The 22055-nt window shown below is 46.0% G+C and overlaps 1 protein-coding gene across 2 annotated transcripts in view; it reads left to right on the top strand.

Annotated features, from left to right (window-relative positions):
• Positions 1-13409, top strand: part of LSM12 (LSM12 homolog) — a 37665-nt gene extending 24256 nt beyond the window's left edge. Inside the window, exons 3-5 of one of the 2 annotated variants that reach the window (XM_023191481.2) lie at positions 8121-8230; positions 10507-10633; positions 11746-13409. In XM_023191481.2, the coding sequence (XP_023047249.1) occupies positions 8121-8230; positions 10507-10633; positions 11746-11838 (330 nt within the window). In that variant the 3' untranslated portion in view covers positions 11839-13409. Of the gene's footprint in view, positions 1-8120; positions 8231-10506; positions 10634-10942; positions 11141-11745 lie in introns of those variants that run through there. The other variant, XM_031934401.1, reaches the window with a different exon arrangement.
• The last annotated feature ends 8646 nt before the right edge of the window (positions 13410-22055 follow it).

The following is a 22055-nucleotide window of genomic DNA, read 5'->3' as shown; positions in this document are numbered from 1 at the left end:
AAAAAAAAAAAAAAAAAAAAAAAAAGGAAAATAATAATAATGATAATAAGTTCAGGCTGGGCATGGTGGCTCATGCCTGTAATCCTAGCACTTTGGGAGGCCGAGGCAGGTGAATCACTTGAGGTCAGGAGTTGGAGACCAGCCTGACCAATATGGTGAAACCCCCTCTCTACTAAAAATACAAAAATTAGCTGGGCGTAGTGGCAGGGGCCTGTAGTCCTAGCTACTTGGGAGGCTGAGGCAGGAGAATTGCTTGAACCCGGGAGGCAGAGGTTGCGGTAAGCCAAGATGGCGCCACTGCACTCCAGTCTGGGTGACAGAGCGAGATTCCATCTCAAAAAAAAAAAAAAGCCAGTCCAATTAAAAAATGAGCAAAAGGCCGGGCACGGTGGCTCAAGCCTGTAATCCCAGCACTTTGGGAGGCCGAGACGGGCGGATCACGAGGTCAGGAGATCGAGACCATCCTGGCTAACACAGTGAAACCCCGTCTCTACTAAAAATACAAAAACTAGCTGGGCGAGGTGGCGGGCGCCTGTAATCTCAGCTACTCGGGAGGCTGAGGCAGGAGAATGGCGTAAACCCAGGAGGCGGAGCTTGCAGTGAGCTGAGATCCGGCCACTGCACTCCAGTCCGGGCGACAGAGCAAGACTCTGCCTCAAAAAAAAAAAAAAAAAAAAAAAAAAAAATGAGCAAAAGCTTTGAAAACTGTATCAGAGAAGATGCAGTAAATACAAATAAGCACATAAGATGCTTGATATCAGTAGACATAAAGGAAGTACAAGTGAAAACCACAGTGTGAAACTGCTACACTTCTGCTAAAATGGCTAAGATCAGAAAGGCTAACAGTACCCAGTATTGGTGAGTAGGTAGCAGATTCAGAACTATCAAACATTAGGGCTGGGCGCTGTGGCTCATGCCTGTAATCCCAGCACTTTGGGAGGTTGAGGCGGGCGGATCACGAGGTCAGGAATTCGAGACCAGCCTGGCCAACATAGTGAAACCCCATCTCTACTAAAAATACAAAAATTAGCCGGGCGTGGTGGCGGGCGCCCATAATCCCAGCTACTTGGGAAGCTGAGGCAGAGAATAGCTTGAACCTGGGTGGCAGAGGTTGCAGTGAGCCGAGATTGCGCCACTGCACTCCAGCCTGGGTGACAGAGTGAGTGAGACTCTGTCTCAAAAATAAATAAATAAATAAGAGAGAGAGAGAGAGACTTGTAGATGTCACCATTGCATTCCAGCCCGGGTGACAGTCAGAGACTCTGTCAAAAAAAAACCAAAAAACTGCCGGGCGTGGTGGCTCAAGCCTATAATCCCAGCACTTTGGGAGGCCGAGACGGGCAGATCACGAGGTCAGGAGATCGAGACCATCCTGGCAACCCTGTGAAACCCTGTCTCTACTAAAAAATACAAAAAACTAGCTGGGCGAGGTGGTGGGCACCTGTAGTCCCAGCTACTCGGGAGGCTGAGGCAGGAGAATGGCGTGAACCCGGGGGGCGGAGCTTGCAGCGAGCGGAGATCTGGCCACTGCACTCCAGCCTGGGTGACAGAGCAAGACTCTGTCTCAAAAAAAAAAAAAAAAGAAAAACCCAAAAAACTATAAAACATTACTGGTGACAATGTAAAATGTTACAATCACCGTAGAAAACAATTTGACAGTTCTTTTTTTTTTTTTTTGAGACGGAGTCTAGCTCTGTCCCCCAGGCTGGAGTGCAGTGGCAGGATCTCGGCTCACTGCAAGCTCTGCCTCCTGGGTTCATGCCCTTCTCCTGCCTCAGCCTCCCCAGTAGCTGGGACTACAGGTGCCTGCCACCACACCTGACTGATTTTTTGCATTTTTAGTAGAGACAGGGTTTCACCATGTTAACCAGGATGGTCTCGATCTCCTGACCTTGTGATCCACTTGCCTCAGCCTCCCAAAGTGCTGGGATTACAGGCATGAGCCCCCGCCTTTTGTTTTGTTTTTGAGGAAACTTCAATTGAGGAAGACAGTTACTTTAAAAGTTAAACATTTACTGTATGACCCAGAAATTCTACTCTTAGGTATCTACCCAACAAAAGTAAAAACATGTCCACACACAGAGACTTCTTACTTTTAAAAAGTAAAATGTTTTTACTTTTACATGCACAAAGACTTGTGTGTGATTGCTGCCAAAAACTGGAAACAGCCGGCTAGGGTGGCTCACATCTATAATCCCAGCACCTTAGGAGGCCAAGGTGGGTGGATCGTTTGAGCTCAGGAGTTCAAGACCATCGTGGGCAACATGGTTAAACTCCATCTCTACAAAAAAATACTAAAACTTAGCCGGGGGTGGTGGTGTGCGTCTGTGGTCCCAGTTAACTTGGGAAGCTGAGGTGGGAGGATTGCTTGAGCCCAGTGGGTGGAGGTTGCATTGAGCTGAGATTGTGTCGTTGCATTCTGGCCTAGGTGATAGAGTGAGACTCTGTTTCAGAAAACACAAAAAACAAAACTGGGAACAATTCAGATTTTGATCAATTGTCCATCAACTAGTGAATAAATATATAAAAGAACTGTATCCTCATAGTGGAATGCTATCTAGCAATTTAAAAAACTATTGGTACATGAAACAAAATGGATGAACCTCAGAAATATGCTAAGTGAAAGAAGCCAGAGACATAAGTCAACATATTGTATGATTGCATTTATATGAAATATCTGGTAAAGGAAAAACTATAGAAATCAACATACTGTGTGGTTCCATTTATTTGAAATATCTAGTAAAGGAAAAAATATAGAAATAGATTTAAGGCCAGGCGTGGTGGCTCACTCTTGTAATCCCAGCACTTTGGGAGGCCGAGGCGGGCAGATCACGAGGTCAGGAGTTGGAGACCAGCCTGGCTAACATGGTGAAACCTTGTCTCTACTAAAAATACAAAAATTAGCCAGGCGTGGTGGTGAGCACCTGTAATCCCAGCTACTTGGGAGGCTGAGGCAGGAGAATCTCTTGAACCTGGGAGGCGGAGGTTGCAGTGAGCCAATATCGCACCACTGCCCTCTAGCCTGGGTGACAGAGCAAGACTTCGTCTCAAAAAAAAAAGAAAGATTTTAAAAAGTAATCTTGGTGGCCCTCCCAAGCCTAAAAGGCACATTCTACACTTTCTCTACTGAGGGCAGCTTTTATTGGTTTTCTCCAGTGGTTTGACAAAAACCATAAACTTACTAACTTGGAATAATTGGGCCATTTATAGGTATATAGTCATTTGCAAAAATATGTGGGAAAGTTTAGATTTGTACGGTAGCTAAATTGAGGGTAGAGTGATAATCGTTTGCTTTACAAAAGAAGGCATATTCGTGTTCTGTATGAGTTTTCATAACTAAAAGGACAAGGTAATCTTCCTCTCCCCACCCCCAATTTCTTTTATTGACAGCGGTCGCCCCCATTGATGGGGACCCCTAATTGATGGGGTCCTCTCTAGGAGATTTTATCACATTTGTACAGCTTCCTGTTAAAAGCAGATCCCTGTAGCTCAGTCCGGATCCTTAAAGCATTACTGTAGGTTGGGGATATTGGGGGCAAACTGAAAATACGTAGTCAGCTTACAGTCATTTCTGCTGACTTTTCCAAGTGCCCCCTTACATCATTTAGCATTTGGGATCTGTTTGCATTAGAATTGAAATGGAGAATTGTCTAATCCATTCTCCTTTGCTTTTGGAGCATTTAGGGGAGATTGCACTTACTTGCACAACTGGTATTTTGGCGGGGGTGGGGGTGTATTTTGAAATCGTTGTTCTATAACCAGTGTGTCATTGTTACTCAGCCTGTCTAAAGAATCACTTCTGGCTGAGATTTATATCCATTTTATTTTCTCTCTGGCAAAAATTCAAGTGGCTCTTCTTCCAGCTTTCTTTCCTCCCCTTCTCTAGCTTAATTTGTCAGTTCCATTCTTAAACATTCTGCATAGATGCCTGGTTTCCTGAGCCAACTCTTGTCTCTTACTAAATGGGGTGATGTTATGTTTTTAAGCTACTATGTAGGTGACAAAGACATTTTACTCTTTGAGCGTTCAGACTATCTAGTCAACACAAGCTTTATAGAAGCAGCTTTCTCTGACCCAGCATTTGGAGATGATTTTGATTTTCAGGAATAAATGTTTTTAAAGGGGATTGAGGTTTCAAAGTGAGATCCTCCAGTCTGCTTGTAAGGTAAATGCCTGCCTGACCACTAGATGCTTCCCAGGAGCTCTGCCACCCTCCAGTTTTTCCTTCGTTCCTTGAAGATTTTTTTTTTTTTTTTAAATAGAGGCAGGGTCCCACTATGTCGCCCAGACTGGTCTGTAACTACTGGGCTTAAGTGATCCTCCCACCTCAGCCTCCCAAAATTCTGGGATTACAGGCGTGAGCCATGGCGCTGGCTGAATTCAGATTTTCTTAAGGCATTGTTTGGAAAGCAAAATTCTAGGAAACTCCTTCTTAGGTTGCAATGAGCTGAGATCGCACCACTGTACCAGCATGGGCCACAGAGCAAGACTCCGTCTCAAAAAAAAAAAAAAAAAAAAAGGGAAACTTCTTGTTACCAGGGTGTTTTTGGTGCTTGAGTAAGCGTTGCTTGTTGCTGCTTAAAATACATCATTAGCAGCTCTCTTTCCATAGAAACTACATAGAAGCTACAAGGCTTTCTTGCTACAGTTGGGATTGCCACTGCTTCGAATGCTGTCAGCCTGTGTGTTTATTTGTCTGTAAAGTTATAGCCTGGTGGGGCCAGAATGGCAGCCAGTCTTGAAAGATTATATATATATTGCTGCTGTATTTGTTTATCTCCACGTCCTAGAGATCCTGTGAAAAAGGAGCTCTGGCTTCAGATCACTGCAGAGTTTTGCCATCTTCCCTCTCTTACCCAGGGAGGCTGAAATGACAGCATGAGCTGGCCTTCTGTGCTCACACCCGCTCCTCCTTCCTAAGACAGTCTTTGAAACTTGCAAGGACAAGAATACCCAGTGCCACATGGCAATAGAAGGCCTCCTTTTTTTTCATAGTCAAACCTAAGCCTTGACAAAGTGCTTAATTTTATAAACAAAGAATTAGACACTTGGTTTACTTCCCCTACTATAAAACTATGCTTGGAGCTGGGCGCGGTGGCTCACGCCTGTAATACCAGCACTTTGGGAGGCTGAGGCAGGTGGATCACCTGAGGTCAGGAGTTCGAGACCAGCCTGGCCAACATGGTGAAACCCTGTCTCTACTAAAAATACAAAAAAATGGCCGGGCATGGTGGCTCATGCCTGTAATCCCAGCACTTTGGGAGGCCAAAGTGGACGGATCACAAGGTTAGGAGATCGAGACCATTCTGGCTAACACAGTGAAACCCCATGTCTACTAAAAAAATACAAAAAAATGTATCCGGGCATGGTGGCAGGCACCTGTAGTCCCAGCTACTCGGGAGGCTGAGGCAGGAGAATGACGTGAACCCAGAGGCGGAGCTTGCAGTGAGCAGAGCTTGCGCCACTGCACTCCAGCCTGGGCGACAGAGCAAGACTCCGTCCAAAAAAAAAAAGAAAAAGCTGGGGGTGGTGGTGTGTGCCTGTAATCCCAGCTACTCGGGAGGCTGAGACAGGAGAATCACTTGAACCTGGGAGGCGGAGGTTGCAGTGAGCTGAGATTGCGCCATTGCACTCCAGCCTGGGCAACAAGAGCAAAACTCAAGAAAAAAAAGCTATGCTTGGTTTATGGTTTGATGGATCACTGTAAAAGCAGAATATAAATGTTTGGAGATTCCAAGCATCAAGGTACTTTTGGAACATGCTGTAGGTATGGTCCCCCCCCCGCCTTTTTTTGAGACGGTGTCTTGCTCTGTCGCCCAGGCTGGAGTGCAGTGGTGTGATCTCGGCTCACTGCAGTCTCCTCCTCCTGGATTCAAGCGATTCTCCTGTCTCAGCCTCCTGAGTAGCTTGGATTAAAGGCGCGTACCACCACACCCATCTAATCTTTGTATTTTTAGTAGACACGGGGTTTCACCATGTTGACCAGGTTGGTCTCGAACTCCTGACCTCAGGTGATCCGTCCGCCTTGGCATCTCAGAGTGCTGGGATTATAGGCGTAAGCTACCGTGCCCGGCCAGTGCCTCTTCTTATTTAAGGAACTGATGTTTGGGGACAAATTGTGTGTTTTCATGTGTGTTTGCACATGTGCTGCGGCATTGTTAGACTCAGCTGTTTATGTTCATGGGTGTGAAAAGTCTCCAGATTATTTGTTGGACTTTTAAGATGCATTGTTTGCCTTTGTTTTAACTACCTTGTCTAGCACATTTGTTTTGTCTTACACTTGACAAATTTGTACCTCCGGAATCTCTAGCAACCAGTAGTGTGGGGTGTACTGGAGAGGTGATAGGGATAGACGGGGTAGAATTTACTAGATTGTAGTAGACTACCAGATTTTACTAGATTTTCTTTTGATCAGTTTGTGGATTGTTCCACCAGAGGGCAGTGAAGGAACAGAGATGACGTAGAATTCAGACTCTTCCTTTTTCTCAAAAACGGGACAGGGTTGCCTTTAGCTGAAGCAAAGGTGGACAACGTTTATGGTTAGATTTACTTGAGTCCTGGCTCCTTATGTGAGCACAGATAATGTCCTGTAAGAGTTTTTAGAGGCTCAAATTGTGGTCTGTGAAGGTGTAGTATGTATTAATTTTTTCTTTTTTTTTTTTTTTTTTTTTGAGGCGGAGTCTTGCTCTGTCGCCCGGACTGGAGTGCAGTGGCCGGATCTCAGCTCACCGCAAGCTCCGCCTCCCGGGTTTACGCCATTCTCCTGCCTCAGCCTCCCGAGTAGCTGAGACTACAGGCGCCCGCCACCTCGCCCAGCTAGTTTTTGTATTTTTAGTAGAGATGGGGTTTCACCGTTTAGCCAGGATGGTCTCGATCTCCTGACCTCGTGATCCGCCCGTCTCGGCCTCCCAAAGTGCTGGGATTACAGGCTTGAGCCACCGCGCCCGGCCGTATGTATTAATTTTTAAACTGGAGGCTCTAGCGCAACAGCTCATAAACGTTCCTAATTTTCATCTTAACATGGAGATTGTGTGTGTGTGTGTGTGTGTGTGTGTGTGTGTGTGTATACATATATATATATATATATTTTTTTTAAGAGACAGAGTCTCGCTTCTTTGCCCAGGCTGGAGTACAGTAGCATGACCTCGGCTCACTGCAACGTCTGCCTGCTGGGTTCAAGTGATTCTGCTGCCTCAGCCTTCTGAGTAGCTGGGATTAAAGGCGTGCACCACCATGCCCGGCTAATTTTTGTAATTTTAGTAGAGATGGGGTTTCACCATGTTGGCCAGCCTGGTCTCGAACTCCCGATCTCAGTGATACACCCAGTTAGAAGTGTGTGTGTGTGTGTGTGTGTGTGTGTGAGAATATGTATTATTTTTTTTTTTTTTTTGAGACGGAGTCTTGCTCTGTCACCCAGGCTAGAGTGCAGTGGCACGATCTTGACTCCCTGCAACCATCTCCTCCTGGGTTCAAGCAATTCTCTGCCTCAGCCTTCCAAGTAGCTGCAATTATAGGAGGCCCCCACCACGCCTGGCTAATTTTTTTTTTTTTTTTTTGTATTTTTAATAGAAACAGGGTTTCAACCATCTTGGCCAGGCTGGTCTTGACCTCCTGACCATGTGATCCACCTGCCTCGGCCTCCCAAAGTGCTGGGATTATAAGCATGAGCCACCACCCCTGGTCGGAAATGTATATATTTTTAAATCTCTGACCATCATTTGCCATCACATAGTCCCCCAGCCACACTCTATAATTTTAAAAGTACTTTATTTTCTTCCTAGTGCTTATCACTGTCTGAAATTACCTTGTTTTCGGTTACTTTTTTATAGTCTGTCTCCCCCACCCACTTCAGGCTGTATTTAGCCTAGCATAGTGAATGTCTGGCACATGGTAGGTATGCAGTAAGTATTAGAAGGAAGGAAGGAACATTTTCCTGGAATACCGGTAACTGTTCAGGTATGTTGTGGATTTTTAAAATTTGTTTCACTTTTCATTTCTGAGAAAACAGAAATCTGTCCAAACCAGTCTTTCCTGGCCTCCTTTCTTCAGCTTAGGTCCTGACTGTTGGGAAGAATGAAGACGAATCCTATTCTGAGTCTCTTTCCTCTCTTCCACCCTAGCTTGCCAGCAAAGCACGGACAGAAAAGGAGGAGAAGCTGAGCCAGGCCTATGCAATCAGTGCTGGTGTCTCTCTAGAGGGCCAGCAGCTCTTCCAGACCATTCACAAGACGTGAGTTGGGGGATTGGAGAGGTCTTTTGTCCTGGGGTAATGCGACCTGGTTGTGCTGTCTGGTGGCAGGCTTTTGGGTGGTTGTCTCCTAAAAGTCTACTGGGGAAGCTGGTAGGGTATTGGCAAAACGCCGGCATCCAGAGGTGCGGGTGCTGTAGCCCCCTTTCCACACAGAAGAATAGTGTAATCGCAGACAAGTTGTCTTCTCTGGTCTTCAGTTTCTTGTCTGTAAAACTTAGTTTTGGATTAGATTATCCCTAAGGATCCCTTCTAGACCTAGTAGTCCATAACTTAGAACTAGTGATTTCTTCTCTTTGGTTTTGTTGTTTTGTGCCTTTCTCTAAAAGCTGATGCAGTTTTTATTAAGGGAAAGTTGTATCTATATCACTTTTCCCAATATAGATTGGGATGAACACGGAGTTAGAGCAGGTCACCTTCTTACCACCTCTTAAAAGACATTTTGGGTCAGGTGCGGTGGCTCATGCCTGTAATCCCAGCACTTTGGGAGGCTCAGGCAGTAAATCACCTGAGGTCGGGAGTTCCGAAGCAGCCTGACCAACATGGTGAAACCTCCATCTCTACTAAAAATACAAAATTAGCCAGGTGTGGTGGTGCATGCCTGTAATCCCAGCTACTCAGCAGGCTGAGGCAGGAGATTCGCTTGAACCCTGGAGGTGGAGGTTGTGGTGAGCCGAGATCACGCCACTGCACTCCAGCCTGGGCAACAAGAGCAAAACTCCGTCTCAAAAAAAAAAAAGACATTTTTTCACAGCAGAAGTCATTTGACTCTCCACTAGCTTCCCTAGCTGCTGAAAAACTGGAACATTTGACACCCCTCTCCACCCCCACTCCCCACCCCACACTGCCTTCTGTTACTCTGTTTAACCACCCTGGATCTGGTGCACAGATGGCAGCTGGCATCAGAGCTGTTTGAGGCCGTGGTGTGAGTATCTGAACATTTACAGGTATGTGAAGGAACTCTCAGTCACATCAGCTGCCCTGGGGCTTCCCAAGCGTGAACTGGAATGGGTTTTCCCAGTCTGGCAAGTGCCCAACTGTCTGATAATTGAGAAGAGCCAGTCTGAAGAGCAGCTCCCATTATAGGTGATAGGGTCAGAGAAGATGGGGAGTTTGTTCTCTTTTTTTTTTTTTTTTTTTTGAGTCAGAGTCTCACTCTGTCACCAGGCTGGAGTCCAGTGGTTCAATCTTGGCTCACTGCAATCTCTGCCTCCCAGGTTCAAGCGATTCTCCTGCTTCACCCTCCCCAGTAAGTGGGACTACAGGCGTGCAGCCCCACGCCCAGCTAATTTTTGTATTTTTAGTAGAAACAGCGTTTCATAATGTTGGCCAGGATGGTCTCGATCTCCTGACCTCATGGTCCACCCTTTTTGGCCTCCCAAAGTGCTGGGATTACAGGCGTGAGCCACCACGCCTGAGTTCTCTCTCTTTTTTTTTTTTTTTATACAGGGTCTCACTTTTACCGCCTAGGTTGGAGTGCAGTGGTGCAATTTTAGCTTACTGTAGCCTCGATCTCCCCGGCTCAGGTGATTCTCCCACCTCAGCCTCTGGAGTAACTGGGACTACGGACGGATGCCACCACTACTGGCTAATTTTTTGTATCTATTTTTAGTAGAGACGAGTTTTTGCCATGTTGCCCAAGCTGGTCTCCAACTCCTGGACTCAAGCAGTCTACCTGCCTCAGCCTCCCAAAGCGCTGAGATTACAGGTGTGAGCCACCGCGCCCAGCCTGTTCTCCTGTCTTTCTACAGGTGGTGTTTCTCCCTAGGCCAATGGTTGGCAAACTATGCCAGCAGACCAGATCTGCTCATCTGTTTTACCTATTGTCCATGGCTACTTTTGCAATTTATGGCAGAACTCAGTGCTAGTTGTAACAGACGATATGGCCTGCAAAGCCTAAAATGTTTGTTAAGAGACCCTTAAGAGAAAAAGTTTGCCAGCCTCTGCCCTAGGCTACTATCTTAGTTTGGATTCTTGAGGCTACCATCACATTTTTATGACTCTCCAGGTCTCTGATGCTTCAGAGTAACAATTTCTGGGCTCTCCTAAGAATAAATGTGCATGAGTTTCATTGCTTTTCTAGCCAGTGGCACCCAAGGAATGTTTCTTGGCTACTATATGGGCTGCTGGCGTCTAGTTGTTGGCTGAGTGGTGAGCTGGGAACTTGGGATCAGCCGTCTGGAGTTATTTATTCATCAGACAGGAGATGTAGGATGCCCCCAAGAGGTTACATTTCGCCTGCTGTCTTCTCCTTCCAGCATTAAAGACTGTAAATGGCAAGAAAAAAACATCGTAGTCATGGAAGAAGTTGTTATTACACCCCCATATCAAGTGGAAAACTGTAAAGGCAAAGAGGGGAGTGCACTGAGCCATGTACGCAAAATAGTAAGTAAAGGAGCCTTGAAACTTTAGGGGAGAGAGGATGGTTCCTCGGGCCTTCAGTCTTTAGCACCAGAGCAGGACATTGTGCTACAGTCTCTGCCTCCTATAGCATCACTGTCTGGCCTTCCTGCACTGTGGGGCTCTGCAGCTGTGGCTTGGCTACTCCTGTGGGAATGGAACCACTGGGTGATATGGAGTGAAGTGAGTGGGTGACCCTATGTCCTTTGCTGGCTTTTTGGAATTAGCAAGCCTGTTCCGTGGTGTTGGGCCTGAGCAGTTTCTCTCATCCCATATTGAGTTTTTCTTTTTTAGAGACAGAGTCTCGCTCTGTCGCCCACGCTGGAGTGCAGTGGTGCGATCTCAGATCACTGCAAGCTCCGCCTCCCGGGTTCAAGCGATTCTCCTGCCTCAGCCTCCCGAGTACCTGGGACTGCAGGCATATTCTACCACACCCGGCTAGAGATGGGGTTTCACCATGTTGGCCAGGCTGGTCTCGAACTCCTGACCTGAAGTGATCTACCCACCTCGGCCTCCCAAAGTGCTGGGATTGCAGGTATGAGCCACCATGCCTGGCCCCATACTGGGTTTTTCTTAGCTGCAGATACCCTTCTAGAAAGATCTGGTTGGTATAAATCAGTTGCTGTTGGTATCTCTGGCCCTGCATACATCACTGGACTTAGCATTTGTTAAAACAAACTTACAAAACACTCCTGCTTTTTTTTTGTTCTCTGAGGAACATTGAGAGACCAACATTGTAGATGTAGGAGGTATGATAAGACTAATCCCCCCACCAGCTTTTCATTTTGTGCTTGTGTATAGAAGAGAGTAGGAGTTTAGGTCATGATTATCTCCCCTCATTGTATTTTATAGTTTAGTTTGTAGATTCACCTTCTTCTAGCCAATCTTAGTGGAAACTGCAAAAAAAATGTAGCTGCAGCGGGAGGCCCTGGCCTACCTTGTGGTTGGGAAGGCCAATAGACAGCAAAGGCAAAGGTGCCTGGATAGTACATGGGCTGGACAGCCGGGATGGGGCTGTGGAAACCTGGGTTGGATTGTTTGGGAGACCTTTCTTGCCCATCTCCCTTATTGACCTGTGTTGCCTGGTCTTGTTTCAGGTTGAAAAACATTTTAGAGACGTGGAAAGCCAAAAGATACTGCAACGTTCACAAGCCCAGCAACCACAGAAGGAGGCTGCCCTGTCATCCTGAGTCCGTACACATGGAGGACTCTTCCAGCATCCAGCCAAGGAGGCGCTGGTGGTGGCTTCAGCGGAGGCAGGCCGGGGGAGGGAAGGGATCCTATATGTCCTGTTGGCTCTTAACAAAGGGTCAGCATTTCCAAATCTTAGACTTGAACAAACAAAACACCCAACAAAAAAGAACAAGAGAATAATTTAAAAGTTGAATCATTACTTGACTAACAGACTTCGGTCCACCATGTCCTTTTCACAGCCCTCTTCTGGAACAGTCACCTTGTTAATTTTATTTTTGAAAATTCTTTTCCCACTCTGCCCTTTTACTTCTGACTTTCCTTTCCTAGTCTGTTCCTGCCATTCTGTTTTTATAAGTGGCTACACTTGCCTTCTGAATGATTGAAAGAAACTTTTACATCTTTTCTTCCAAAATAAAAGTAACAAGCTGACTGTGATTCTTAAGTTGAGACCAGAGCAGCAAAGGTCTCACTTTAAATTTTTCTTTGTTTTTTTTTCTTTTTTTTTTTTTTTTTTTTTTTTTTTTTGCACAGGGCATGGCTTGAATTAGTTTTATTTTTCTTAACTTTAAATATATATATGAAAATATATATTAAAATGTTCTCTAAATATTTTCTGCTTCTTGCAGGTCTCTTTTTACTAGATCATGGCTATTCTTCCCACCTCATCCCTCTGAAAATAAATATGTATTGCCCTCCCCACCATCCATAGCCAGGCCTCTAACTTGACTTGGTGCAAGAGATTCTTGCTGTGAAGTTTGTAGAGCCAGTGTGCAGATAGAATTTGGCTTTGAGGGTTCCTGATGGCTTTTTAGTCTTTAACTGTGTGTGTACCAGTCTCACATTTGGCCCAAACCTCAGGATTCTCCCTCTGCCTGTCTTACTTCATGGTACTAGAAGAACTTCCTCGTCACTCTCTCCACATGAGAGAGTCAGCTGCCCTTTCTCCTGTGCCTCTGCAGGAAGAATTCTTTTGCATGGCACATCTCAGCTCCTCTTTGAGGGATAGTTTTCTTTGATAAGAAACCTGGAGTCCATTTACTCTGACCTCTCTTTAAATCTATATCCAGAGCCACAACCCAGGAAAAAGCTTGGGTGATCCGTAATTTCTCTTCTCCTGCTGTCCTCTTGCTCTTATGCCCCACCCCAACTCCCCTTAAATTTTACAAGCTTATGACAGTTTGTATGTGCTCAGCCAATGAGCAGAAAACCTGGAAATAATTTCTGGACTTTAGCCCACCAGTTTGTCTGGTTGACTAACCTGCTGAGAGCTAAAATTGGCACCCATTGCCCCGTGCCTTCAGGCAGTCTCATGGGGCAGAGCATGCCACCATCCGAATATCAGGCACTGAGTGGAATGTGGGTGAAGCTCACATGACTGGCTAGAGCTTTCGGGGTGGGGTGGGGGTTAACTACTATTTTTTTGGCCATGATCTCTTTCCCCTTCCTTTTTTTTTAATTAAATAAATGGATCAAAATTAAATAATTCAAGCCCTGCCTTCAAAATGAATTTTTTTTTTTTTAGTATTATTTAGCAAAAACAATAAAACCCAAATTTTTTTAACCATCACTCATGTCTCAGGTTTGTGCGTCCTTTAGAGGCCCCAGGGGAAAGGATCCAAGGTACCCCTAAGATGGTATGTCTATCTGGTTTGACCTTTCCCTTTAGAGTCTCTTCTTCCTACTATTTACCCTCTCTTTTCACCCCCAAGGACTCATCCAGAAATATAGTGCAGGGTGTAATTTAAGAAGGGGGTCCAGGGTTGGGAGTGTTGTGTAGGTGGATTATGGGGAAAAGGCTATAGTCACATACATAGAACTGTTTGTTACAGGACTGTTTGGAGGCACAAATGGTCGGTGAGCTGAGAAGTAAACTTTCAGATCCACATGCCTCTGGTCAGAACTTGATTTAAAGAACTGAGCCTTTGGCCAGGCGCAGTGGCTCATGCCTGTAATCCCAGCACTTTGGGAGGCCAAGGCCGGCGGATCTCAAGGTCCGGAGATCGAGACCATCCTGGTTAGCACGATGAAACCCTGTCTCTACTAAAAATACAAAAAATTAGCCGGACGTGGTGGCGGGCGCCTGTAGTCCCAGCTACTCGAGAGGCTGAGGCAGGAGAATGGTGTGAACCCGGGAGGCAGAGCTTGCAGTGAGCGAGATAGCGCCACTGCACTCCAGCCTTGGTGACACAGCAAGACTCCGTCTCAAAAAAAAAAAAAAAAAAAAAAAACAGCTTTTGATTTAGCCTACATGGGAATGTAGACTTAGAGAAGGTGAGAAAGGGAGAAGGGAAGAGACCTTGTAAGATCTAGAAAGCCTAAGAGATACTATGAAAGGAATGGAGGTGATTAATTAGTGGGAAACAGCAGGCCTGGGAGGAAGCTCTTCATCATGTGTCCCACATCTTCCTGTCCCCACTACTAGTCTTAATTCTGTAAATGCGGGGAAGTGAGTATCAACTGGGTTTGGTAGGAAGCACTTTTGACTCCTAAGTTTTAGTTGCTAAAATGATGTGGAGCTTTAAGCAGTTCAAGAGGTGGAGTTAGTGTCGTTGCAAAGGCAGGCAGTCGGTTATGGAAAAAAGAACAAGGGCTTTGATAACTTCATTCCTCGTGTTGTTCCTGGCTAAGTCATTTCATCTTTCTTAGCCTTAAATTTCCCAACTGTAAATGTGGAAATAATATCCATTTCCTAGGATTGGTATGAAGGGTTAATAAGATATCTTAAAAGCCTAATACTTAGAAAGTGCTCTGTAAATGTTAGTATAAATGTTAGCTTGATCCTTGGATAGTTAAATCTGGAGGTGAGATTGGAGTAGATGATTTCCAGAAGTGCCATGTTTGCTTTAGGAGCCTAAGTTTAGGCCAGGTGCAGTGGCTCACGCCTGTAGTCCCAGCACTTTACGAGGCCGAGGCAGGATCTCAAGACCATTCTGGGTGGCATAGTGAGACCCCCGTCTCTACAAAAAATAAGTTTAAAAAAATTAGACAGATGTGATGGTACATGCCTGTAGTCCCAGCTACTTGGGAGACTGAGGTGGGAGGATCACTTGAGCCAGGGAGGTTAAGGCTGCAGTGAGCTGTGATTGTACCAGTGTGCTCCAGGATGCACTCCAACCTGGTGACAGCAAGATGCTGTCTCTTTAAAAAAAAAAAAAAAAAGCTGTGTTTAGATGGCATTTTAAGGGAGACTAATAAGTAAAGCACTTGGGCAGATCTGGTTCAGGCAGGGGTAGGGGTCTCAGAGCCCTGCCCTCGGTCTCACAGATCTCACCCCTTAACCCTTCCTTGGAGTGCCTAAGGAATGCTTTTGATTATAATTTTTTGTTTGAGATGGAGTTTTGCTCTTGTTGCCCAGGCTGGAGTGCAATGGCGCGATCTCAGCTCACTGCAGCCTCCGCCTCCCGGGTTCAGCTGATTCTCCTGCCTCAGCTTCACAAGTAGCTGGGATTACAGGCACGTGCCACCATGCCTGGCTAATTTTGTATTTTTATTAGAGACTGGGTTTCTCCATGTTGGTCAGGCTGGTCTCGAACTCCCGATCTCAAGTGATCCACCCTTCTTGGTCTCCCATAGTGCTGGGATCACAGGCATGAGCCACCACACCCGGCCTTGATTATAATTTTCAAAACTTTCTCAGAATAGAGAATGAGTTCCCCTGAGGCCAAGTGACTTGTCTAGAGTGCCCCACCTGCCTGTGGTAGCAGAGCTGGAGGAAAGCCTGAGGCTTTATCCACTCATGGGTTCCTAATGCTGGGACTTTCCAAACTGATGGCATGTGTACTGCTCATTTTGTTTGCCAGAATGAGGCTGGAACACGGGAGACTAGTGAGAATATCAGAAATTGCCACCTAGATTGAAAGGATATTGAACCACGGAAGAGCATGGTACAGAGAGCTTACATGTCTGATGCAGCATGGACAGTTTTGCAGTGTCTCCTTGGCTTTGTTTTGGGGTGTTCTCCTTTATCCCAAATACACATGCACACACACACACACACACACACCCCTACCTTTACACCCAGCACCTGATAATCTCGCTGCCACCACCACGCACACGCCTTTGGAGTTACTGCTATTTAGAGCATTCAATTATTGTGGTATAAACAGCCTTACCACAGTGAGTTCATAACTGAATCTGTGCCATTCAAGTCTGAGCAGCTCATTGCTGATTTCTGTTTGGTGTTTTGAAAATTTGAAAATTGCTCAAGCACTTCAGTATGAGTTCAGTGGCTGCAGCCTGTGAACTACTGATTGAGGAGGGTAAAGGCTAAGAATGTGTGTCTCATAATCTGTTCTCCTGTGAGACATACTGGTAAAGGAAATAGAGGCATTTCATTCATACACAGATCAAGTGTGCTGTCCTGCTTGGTATGGCAGCTATAGCATGGAGGGTACTGTGGTGAGAATGTGTAGTACTGGAATCTGAAATGTACAGGATGAGTGGTAAGGAAGTGGCAGAAGTGGGAATATGGGAGAGAGCTGGTTGCCTGGTTGGAGGATGTTAGATTTACATGGTAGGTTTGCTTTCCTATCACTGCTGGAGGCTGTCAGTGCCAGAGAATTCCTCTTTAAGAAACTTGGAATCGGCTGGGTGCGGTGGCTCATGCCTGTAATCCCAGCGCTTTGGGAGGCCAAGATGGGCGGATCACGAGGTCAGGAGATCCAGACCATCCTGGCTAACATGGTGAAACCCTGTCTCTACTAAAAATACAAAAATATTAGCTGAGTGTGGTGGCGGGCGCCTGTAGTCCCAGCTACTCGGGAGGCTGAGGCAGGAGAATGGTGGGAACCCAGGAGGCGGAGCTTACAGTGAGCTGAGATGGCACCACTGCACTCCAGCCTGGGTGACAGCAAGACTCCGCCTCAAAAAAAAAAAAAGAAGAAAAGAAACTTGGAATCATCTGCACATACTGCCTAAAGTTTAGGGGTTTAACATAATCAGATAAACAGTATGAAGTATCTGAAAAAGATGCTCTTCAGCTGCCATCCACTGGTGATACACTGTGTGGCTGTTTCAAAACAAATTTGTTCTTTTATGTTATAAAAACCTTACACAGCCAGGCACGGTGGGATCACTTGAGGTCAGGAGTTCAAGACCAGTCTGGCCAATGTGGTGAAACTCCATCTCTACTAAAGATACGAAAATTAGCTGAGCGTGGTGGTGTGCACCTGTGGTCCCAGCTACTTGGGAGGTTGAGGCAGGAGAATTGCTTGAACCCAGGAAGTGGAGGTTGCAGTGAGCTGAGATCACACCACTGCACTTCATCAGCCTGGTGACAGAGCAAGAAAACTCTGTCTCAAAAACAAACAAAAAAACAGCCTTACATGGCTCATTACAGAAAAACTAAAAGACAAAGCAGACATTTTCGTCTACCACCCTCTAAAACATTATTAACATCTTTTTTATCCTTTCACATTCTTTCCTATACAAATGATATCTTCTAGATTTTTAGACACCTTTCCTTGCCCCTTGTGTTTCTGAAAGTGCAGTGCATGATGTGAAAAGAAACTTGCCAACTGGTTCCAGACCACAAAATTAAGTCAGTGGTATACTCCAATTTATTAGCATCTTAGAATTGATATATATAAAAGGTAAGGGACTAGATGATCTCTAAGATTACTTCCAACCTCAGTGATCTCTATCTTGCTCTACAATGCCCTGCTTCAGGGCCACCTGTGAAGGCATTCTTGACAACTGGAATGGAAACTGATTCCTTCAATAATTTGTTTCTGTCGCTCATATCATGTGGCATATATGAGTTGCCTTTTGGGTATTTGTTTAGGTTTGTCTTTAGTGGTCTATTGGGGTGTCTCGAGGCTCCAAGACACGGAAAGTTACTCAGTCACTCATTTGTGTATTTGCTAGCACCCAGTTGTTGAGACAGAGCGGAAAATAGAGTTTTTAAAGTCATCAGCATAATAACTGGATATGTTGCCTTAGTCAATATGAAAAGTGATCCAGGAGTAGGTTTTGAGGAAAGCTTGGAGTTCAAGTTTGGAAAGAGGACAAAGGACCAATAAAGGATACAGGGGAAGAAAGAGATGCACCTGGTTCCAGACTGGAAAGCAGCAGTAATCTACCTCAGGTTTCTCTAGAGCAGACTCTGGCAGCTGGGACCAAGTCTGGTCAGATTGTAGTCCCCCTTCCTATCTGGCCTCTCCCATTTTTCTACAATTTCCAGTTTTGTTGAAAAGTCTAAATTGGAGCTAAGTTTCTTAATTTGCTGGGTAAGGTGAGGCTAAGGCATATTTCCAGCTCTGTTGCGGACTCCTGCAGTGTTAGACAAGAACTTCTTACAGGTCTTTTCGTGGAGGGACCAGCAAGTGGTGGGTTTTTTTTTTTACTAATCTGACCCCTTTTACTCTGGTCTGTCTCCTAGCTTAAAGTTGTTGCTTATGCTTACTGGAGGGAGGGGCATGTATCTCTCTAGAGAGAATATTTATAGATGGCCACTGAGATGTGATTTCAGCTGAAATCTGAAGAACAAGGTGCTAGCCAAGAGTGTTTGGATAGAGGGAACAGCAGGTGCTAAAGTCAGGTTGACAAGAGCTTGGGATGTTCAGGAACTGACAGAAGACAGGTGGCCGAAGCCTGCTGAGCAGGACGATAGAGAAGTAGGTGGAGCCAGGTGGTACAGGACCTTACAGTTATCCTAGAGACTGGGTTCTTTGGCACCATGGACAGCCACGGGACTTGGTCTGATATCAGACGGTGGCAGCGGAAGCAAGGAGGCTGCTGGGTTAGGGGTTGGCACAGCAGTCTGGGTGGGAGACTGGTGGCAGAGAATTGGTTTCAGAGTTGATGGGACTTGATGCGCTGAATGTGAGGGCAAGGTGGTGAGGGACAGAGAGGAATGAAGGATGCTTTCTAGGTAGGTGGCAAACAATGGGAGAAGAAGTTGTTTGTGGAAGAATCTGGAATTTTTGAATTGCCATTTTGTCTTGCCCAGGAAACATTGAAGAGCAGATGGCAAATGGGCAGCTGGATAACAAGCCTGGGCTTAGAGAAGTGTGGGATGGAGTTAGACATTCAATGACTGTCATGTCACCTGTGAACTCTGAGAAGACAAGAGGTTGGGATCTCTGGCCACAGTGGGTAGATTTGCCTCAGATAGGAGGGGCCCTTCTTCCCTGACAGGGCAGTGCTAGGAGGTAAGTCTGTAGATCTGTCAGGGAGGTAAGTGTAAGTAACTTCTTTTCTGGTGGCCCAGTTAACCTGAAGAGGGAATAGGGTAAGACTGTTGAGTGCCCTTTTAGAGATGCGTCCTCATGAATTTTGGGGGTAAACAGGCACCCATTGTTTGCCTCTGCTAATCATGTCGAGTGACCTTAGTGCAGACACAGAGAAGGTGAATAGTTGGGTACAGCCAGGTCGAGAGAGGTGTCCAGTCTGTACTGTGGAGGGAGAGGGGAGTTGAGCTGAGGATATTTATGAAAGGGAGTGAGTATAATATGGGACCCTTCACTCTGTCACCAGGCTGCAGTGCAGTGGCATGATTATGGCTCACTGCAACCTCTGCCTTCACTCTTGTAAGTGTGTGCTGTCATCATGTACACTTCAGTTTTGTTCAGATGAGACTTTTCTGAAAGCGTCCTGCTGTTGCCCTTACGTACTGGCTCCAGGCAGGACATGTAGCCATGTAACTCAGAAGTCAGTGTGTCGACGGTGCAAACACAGGATGCTTCCCATGCTGGGGCTGGTATTGGAAGTTTAGAACAAATTTCCTAGCACTTAATGATGCCAGAGATCTTAAAGAGTTTATACAGTATAGTCCCGCCTCCCACTTCACATATCCCCTTTATAGCGTCCTCAGCAGACTTCCTCTACTTGAACTTCCATTGATGGGGTACTCATTACTCAAGGAGGCAACATGTGGCAGCTGTCCATGCCCTTCTTGTCCTCCAGTGGCGGCTCACCGTTAGAACTAAGGCTAATGCTCAGGTGTCCTGCATGGTAGTCCCTCTTTCAGGGGTGTTTCTTTTGCTGGCAGCCCCTGGGTGAGGGGCACGGGCATTGCTAAATCAGCAAATGTGACTCAGAACTATCTTCTCCAGTCAGATGGCTTTTGAAGGAAGCTTTCCTAGTTCTTGAGTGTGGTCCCAGCACTGGACATGGTCTGTTAGCACACTGGGACCTTTTCCTGCAACCATTTACTGCGATGTTGGACACTATAGCAACTAGCTCCTTTTGGCAGATAATCACACTGTTGATTCAGTTTGATGTGATCTGGGCACAATCTGCCCAGACTTCTTCACAGAAGTAGCTATTATGCCAAGTCTTCTCCAGCTTGTGTAAGTAGATTTTAGATTCCTAAATACTGAATTTTACATTTATTGCTGTTAATTTTTTTTTTTTTTTTTGAGATGGAGTATCACTCTGTCACCCAAGCTGGAGTGCACTGGTGCGATCTTAGCTCACTGCAACCTCCACCTCCTGGGTTCAAGCAATTCTCCTGCTCAGCCTCCCAAGTAGCTGGAATTACAGGCATGTGCCATCACACCTGTCTAATTTTTGTATTTTTCAGTAAAGACGGGGTTTTGCCATGTTGGCCAGGCTGGTCTCAAACTCCTGACCTCAAGTGATCTGCCCGCCTTGGCCTCCCAAAGTGCTGGGATTACAGGTGTGAGCCACCGTGCCCAGCCTGTTACTAAATATTTTTAACCAACAATTTTAACCTAAAAAGAGCTTTAAAAAAATCTTGATTCTATAACGCAATACACTAGTTGTCCATCCCAATGTTGTGTTATTTTTAATTTTGATAAACTGTCTTCTGTGTTTTCATCTTATCCAAAGGGATATCCTGAGAGATTTTAATAACATCCAGATTTACGATAGACATCTGGTAGCCCTATCAAAAAAGGAAATAAAGTCGTTTGAGTAAAATTTATTATTTATTTATTATTTATTTTTGAGATGGAGTCTTGCTCTGTCACCCAGGCTGGAGTGCAGTGGTGTGATCTCAGCTCACTGCAACCTCCGCCTCCCAGGTTCAAGCGATTCTTCTGCCTCAGCCTCCCAAGTAGCTGGGACTACAGGCACCCACCACCACGCCCGGCTAATTTTTTTTGTATTTTTAGTAGAGACGGTGTTTCACCATGTTAGCCAGGATGGTCTTGATCTCCTGACCTTGTGATCCGTCCTCCTCGGCCTCCCAAAGTGCTGGGATTTCAGGCACGAGCCACTGTGCCCGGCCTTATTTATTTATTTATTTACTTACTTATTTTTGAGACGGAGTCTTGCTCTGTCGCCCAGGCTGGAGTGCAGTGGCCGGATCTCAGCTCACTGCAAGCTCCGCCTCCCGGGTTTATGCCATTCTCCTGCCTCAGCCTCCGGAGTAGCTGGGACTACAGGCGCCCGCCACCTCACCCGGCTAGTTTTTTGTATTTTTGGTAGAGACGGGGTTTCACCGTGTTAGCCAGGATGGTCTCGATCTCCTGACCTCGTGATCCGCCCGTCTCAGCCTCCCAAAGTGCTGGGATTACAGGCTTGAGCCACTGTGCCTGGCTTATTTATTTATTTTTTTGAGATGGAGTCTTGCTCTGTCACCAGGCTGCAGTGCAGTGGCATGATTACAGCTCACTGCAACCTCTGCCTCCCGGATTCAAGCAATTCTCTGGCCTTAGCCTCCCAAGTAGCTGGGACTACAGGTGCACGCCACCACACCTGGCTAATTTTTTTTTTTTTTTTTTTGTATTTTAGTAGAGGCAGGGTTTCACCATGTTGCCCAGGCTGGTCTTGAACTCCTGAACTCAGGCAATCTGCCCGCCTCGGCCTCCCAAAGTGCTAGAATTACAGGCGTGAGCCACTGCTCCCGCTCCTGGCTGTAAAACTTATTTTTAGTGAACTCATGTGGGCACCTAGTGGTTCTCATGTTTTAGGAAATTGCTCAGACAATATGTTAAATGAGCCTGTTTTGAGTTTTGTGAACTGTTATGTGACTTGAAAATTGGAAATTTTGGCCTGGTGCAGTGGCTCACGCCTGTAATCCCAGCACTTTGGGAGGCTGAGGCAGGCAGATCACGAGATCATGAGATCGAAACCATCCTGGCTAACACGGTGAAACCTTGTCTCTACTAAAAATACAAAAAAATTAGCAGGGCATGGTGGTGGGTGCCTGTAGTACCAGCTACTTGGGAGACTGAGGCCGGAGAATGGCGTGAACCTGGGAGGTGGAGCTTGCAGTGAGCCGAGATGGCGCCACTGCACTCCAGCC

Source organism: Piliocolobus tephrosceles, chromosome 16 (genome assembly GCF_002776525.5).
Source record: "Piliocolobus tephrosceles isolate RC106 chromosome 16, ASM277652v3, whole genome shotgun sequence".
In the NCBI taxonomy this organism is placed as follows: Eukaryota; Metazoa; Chordata; class Mammalia; order Primates; family Cercopithecidae; genus Piliocolobus; species Piliocolobus tephrosceles.
The sequence above is the reverse complement of the archived record's forward strand: the minus strand, read 5'-3'. Positions and strand labels throughout refer to the sequence as shown.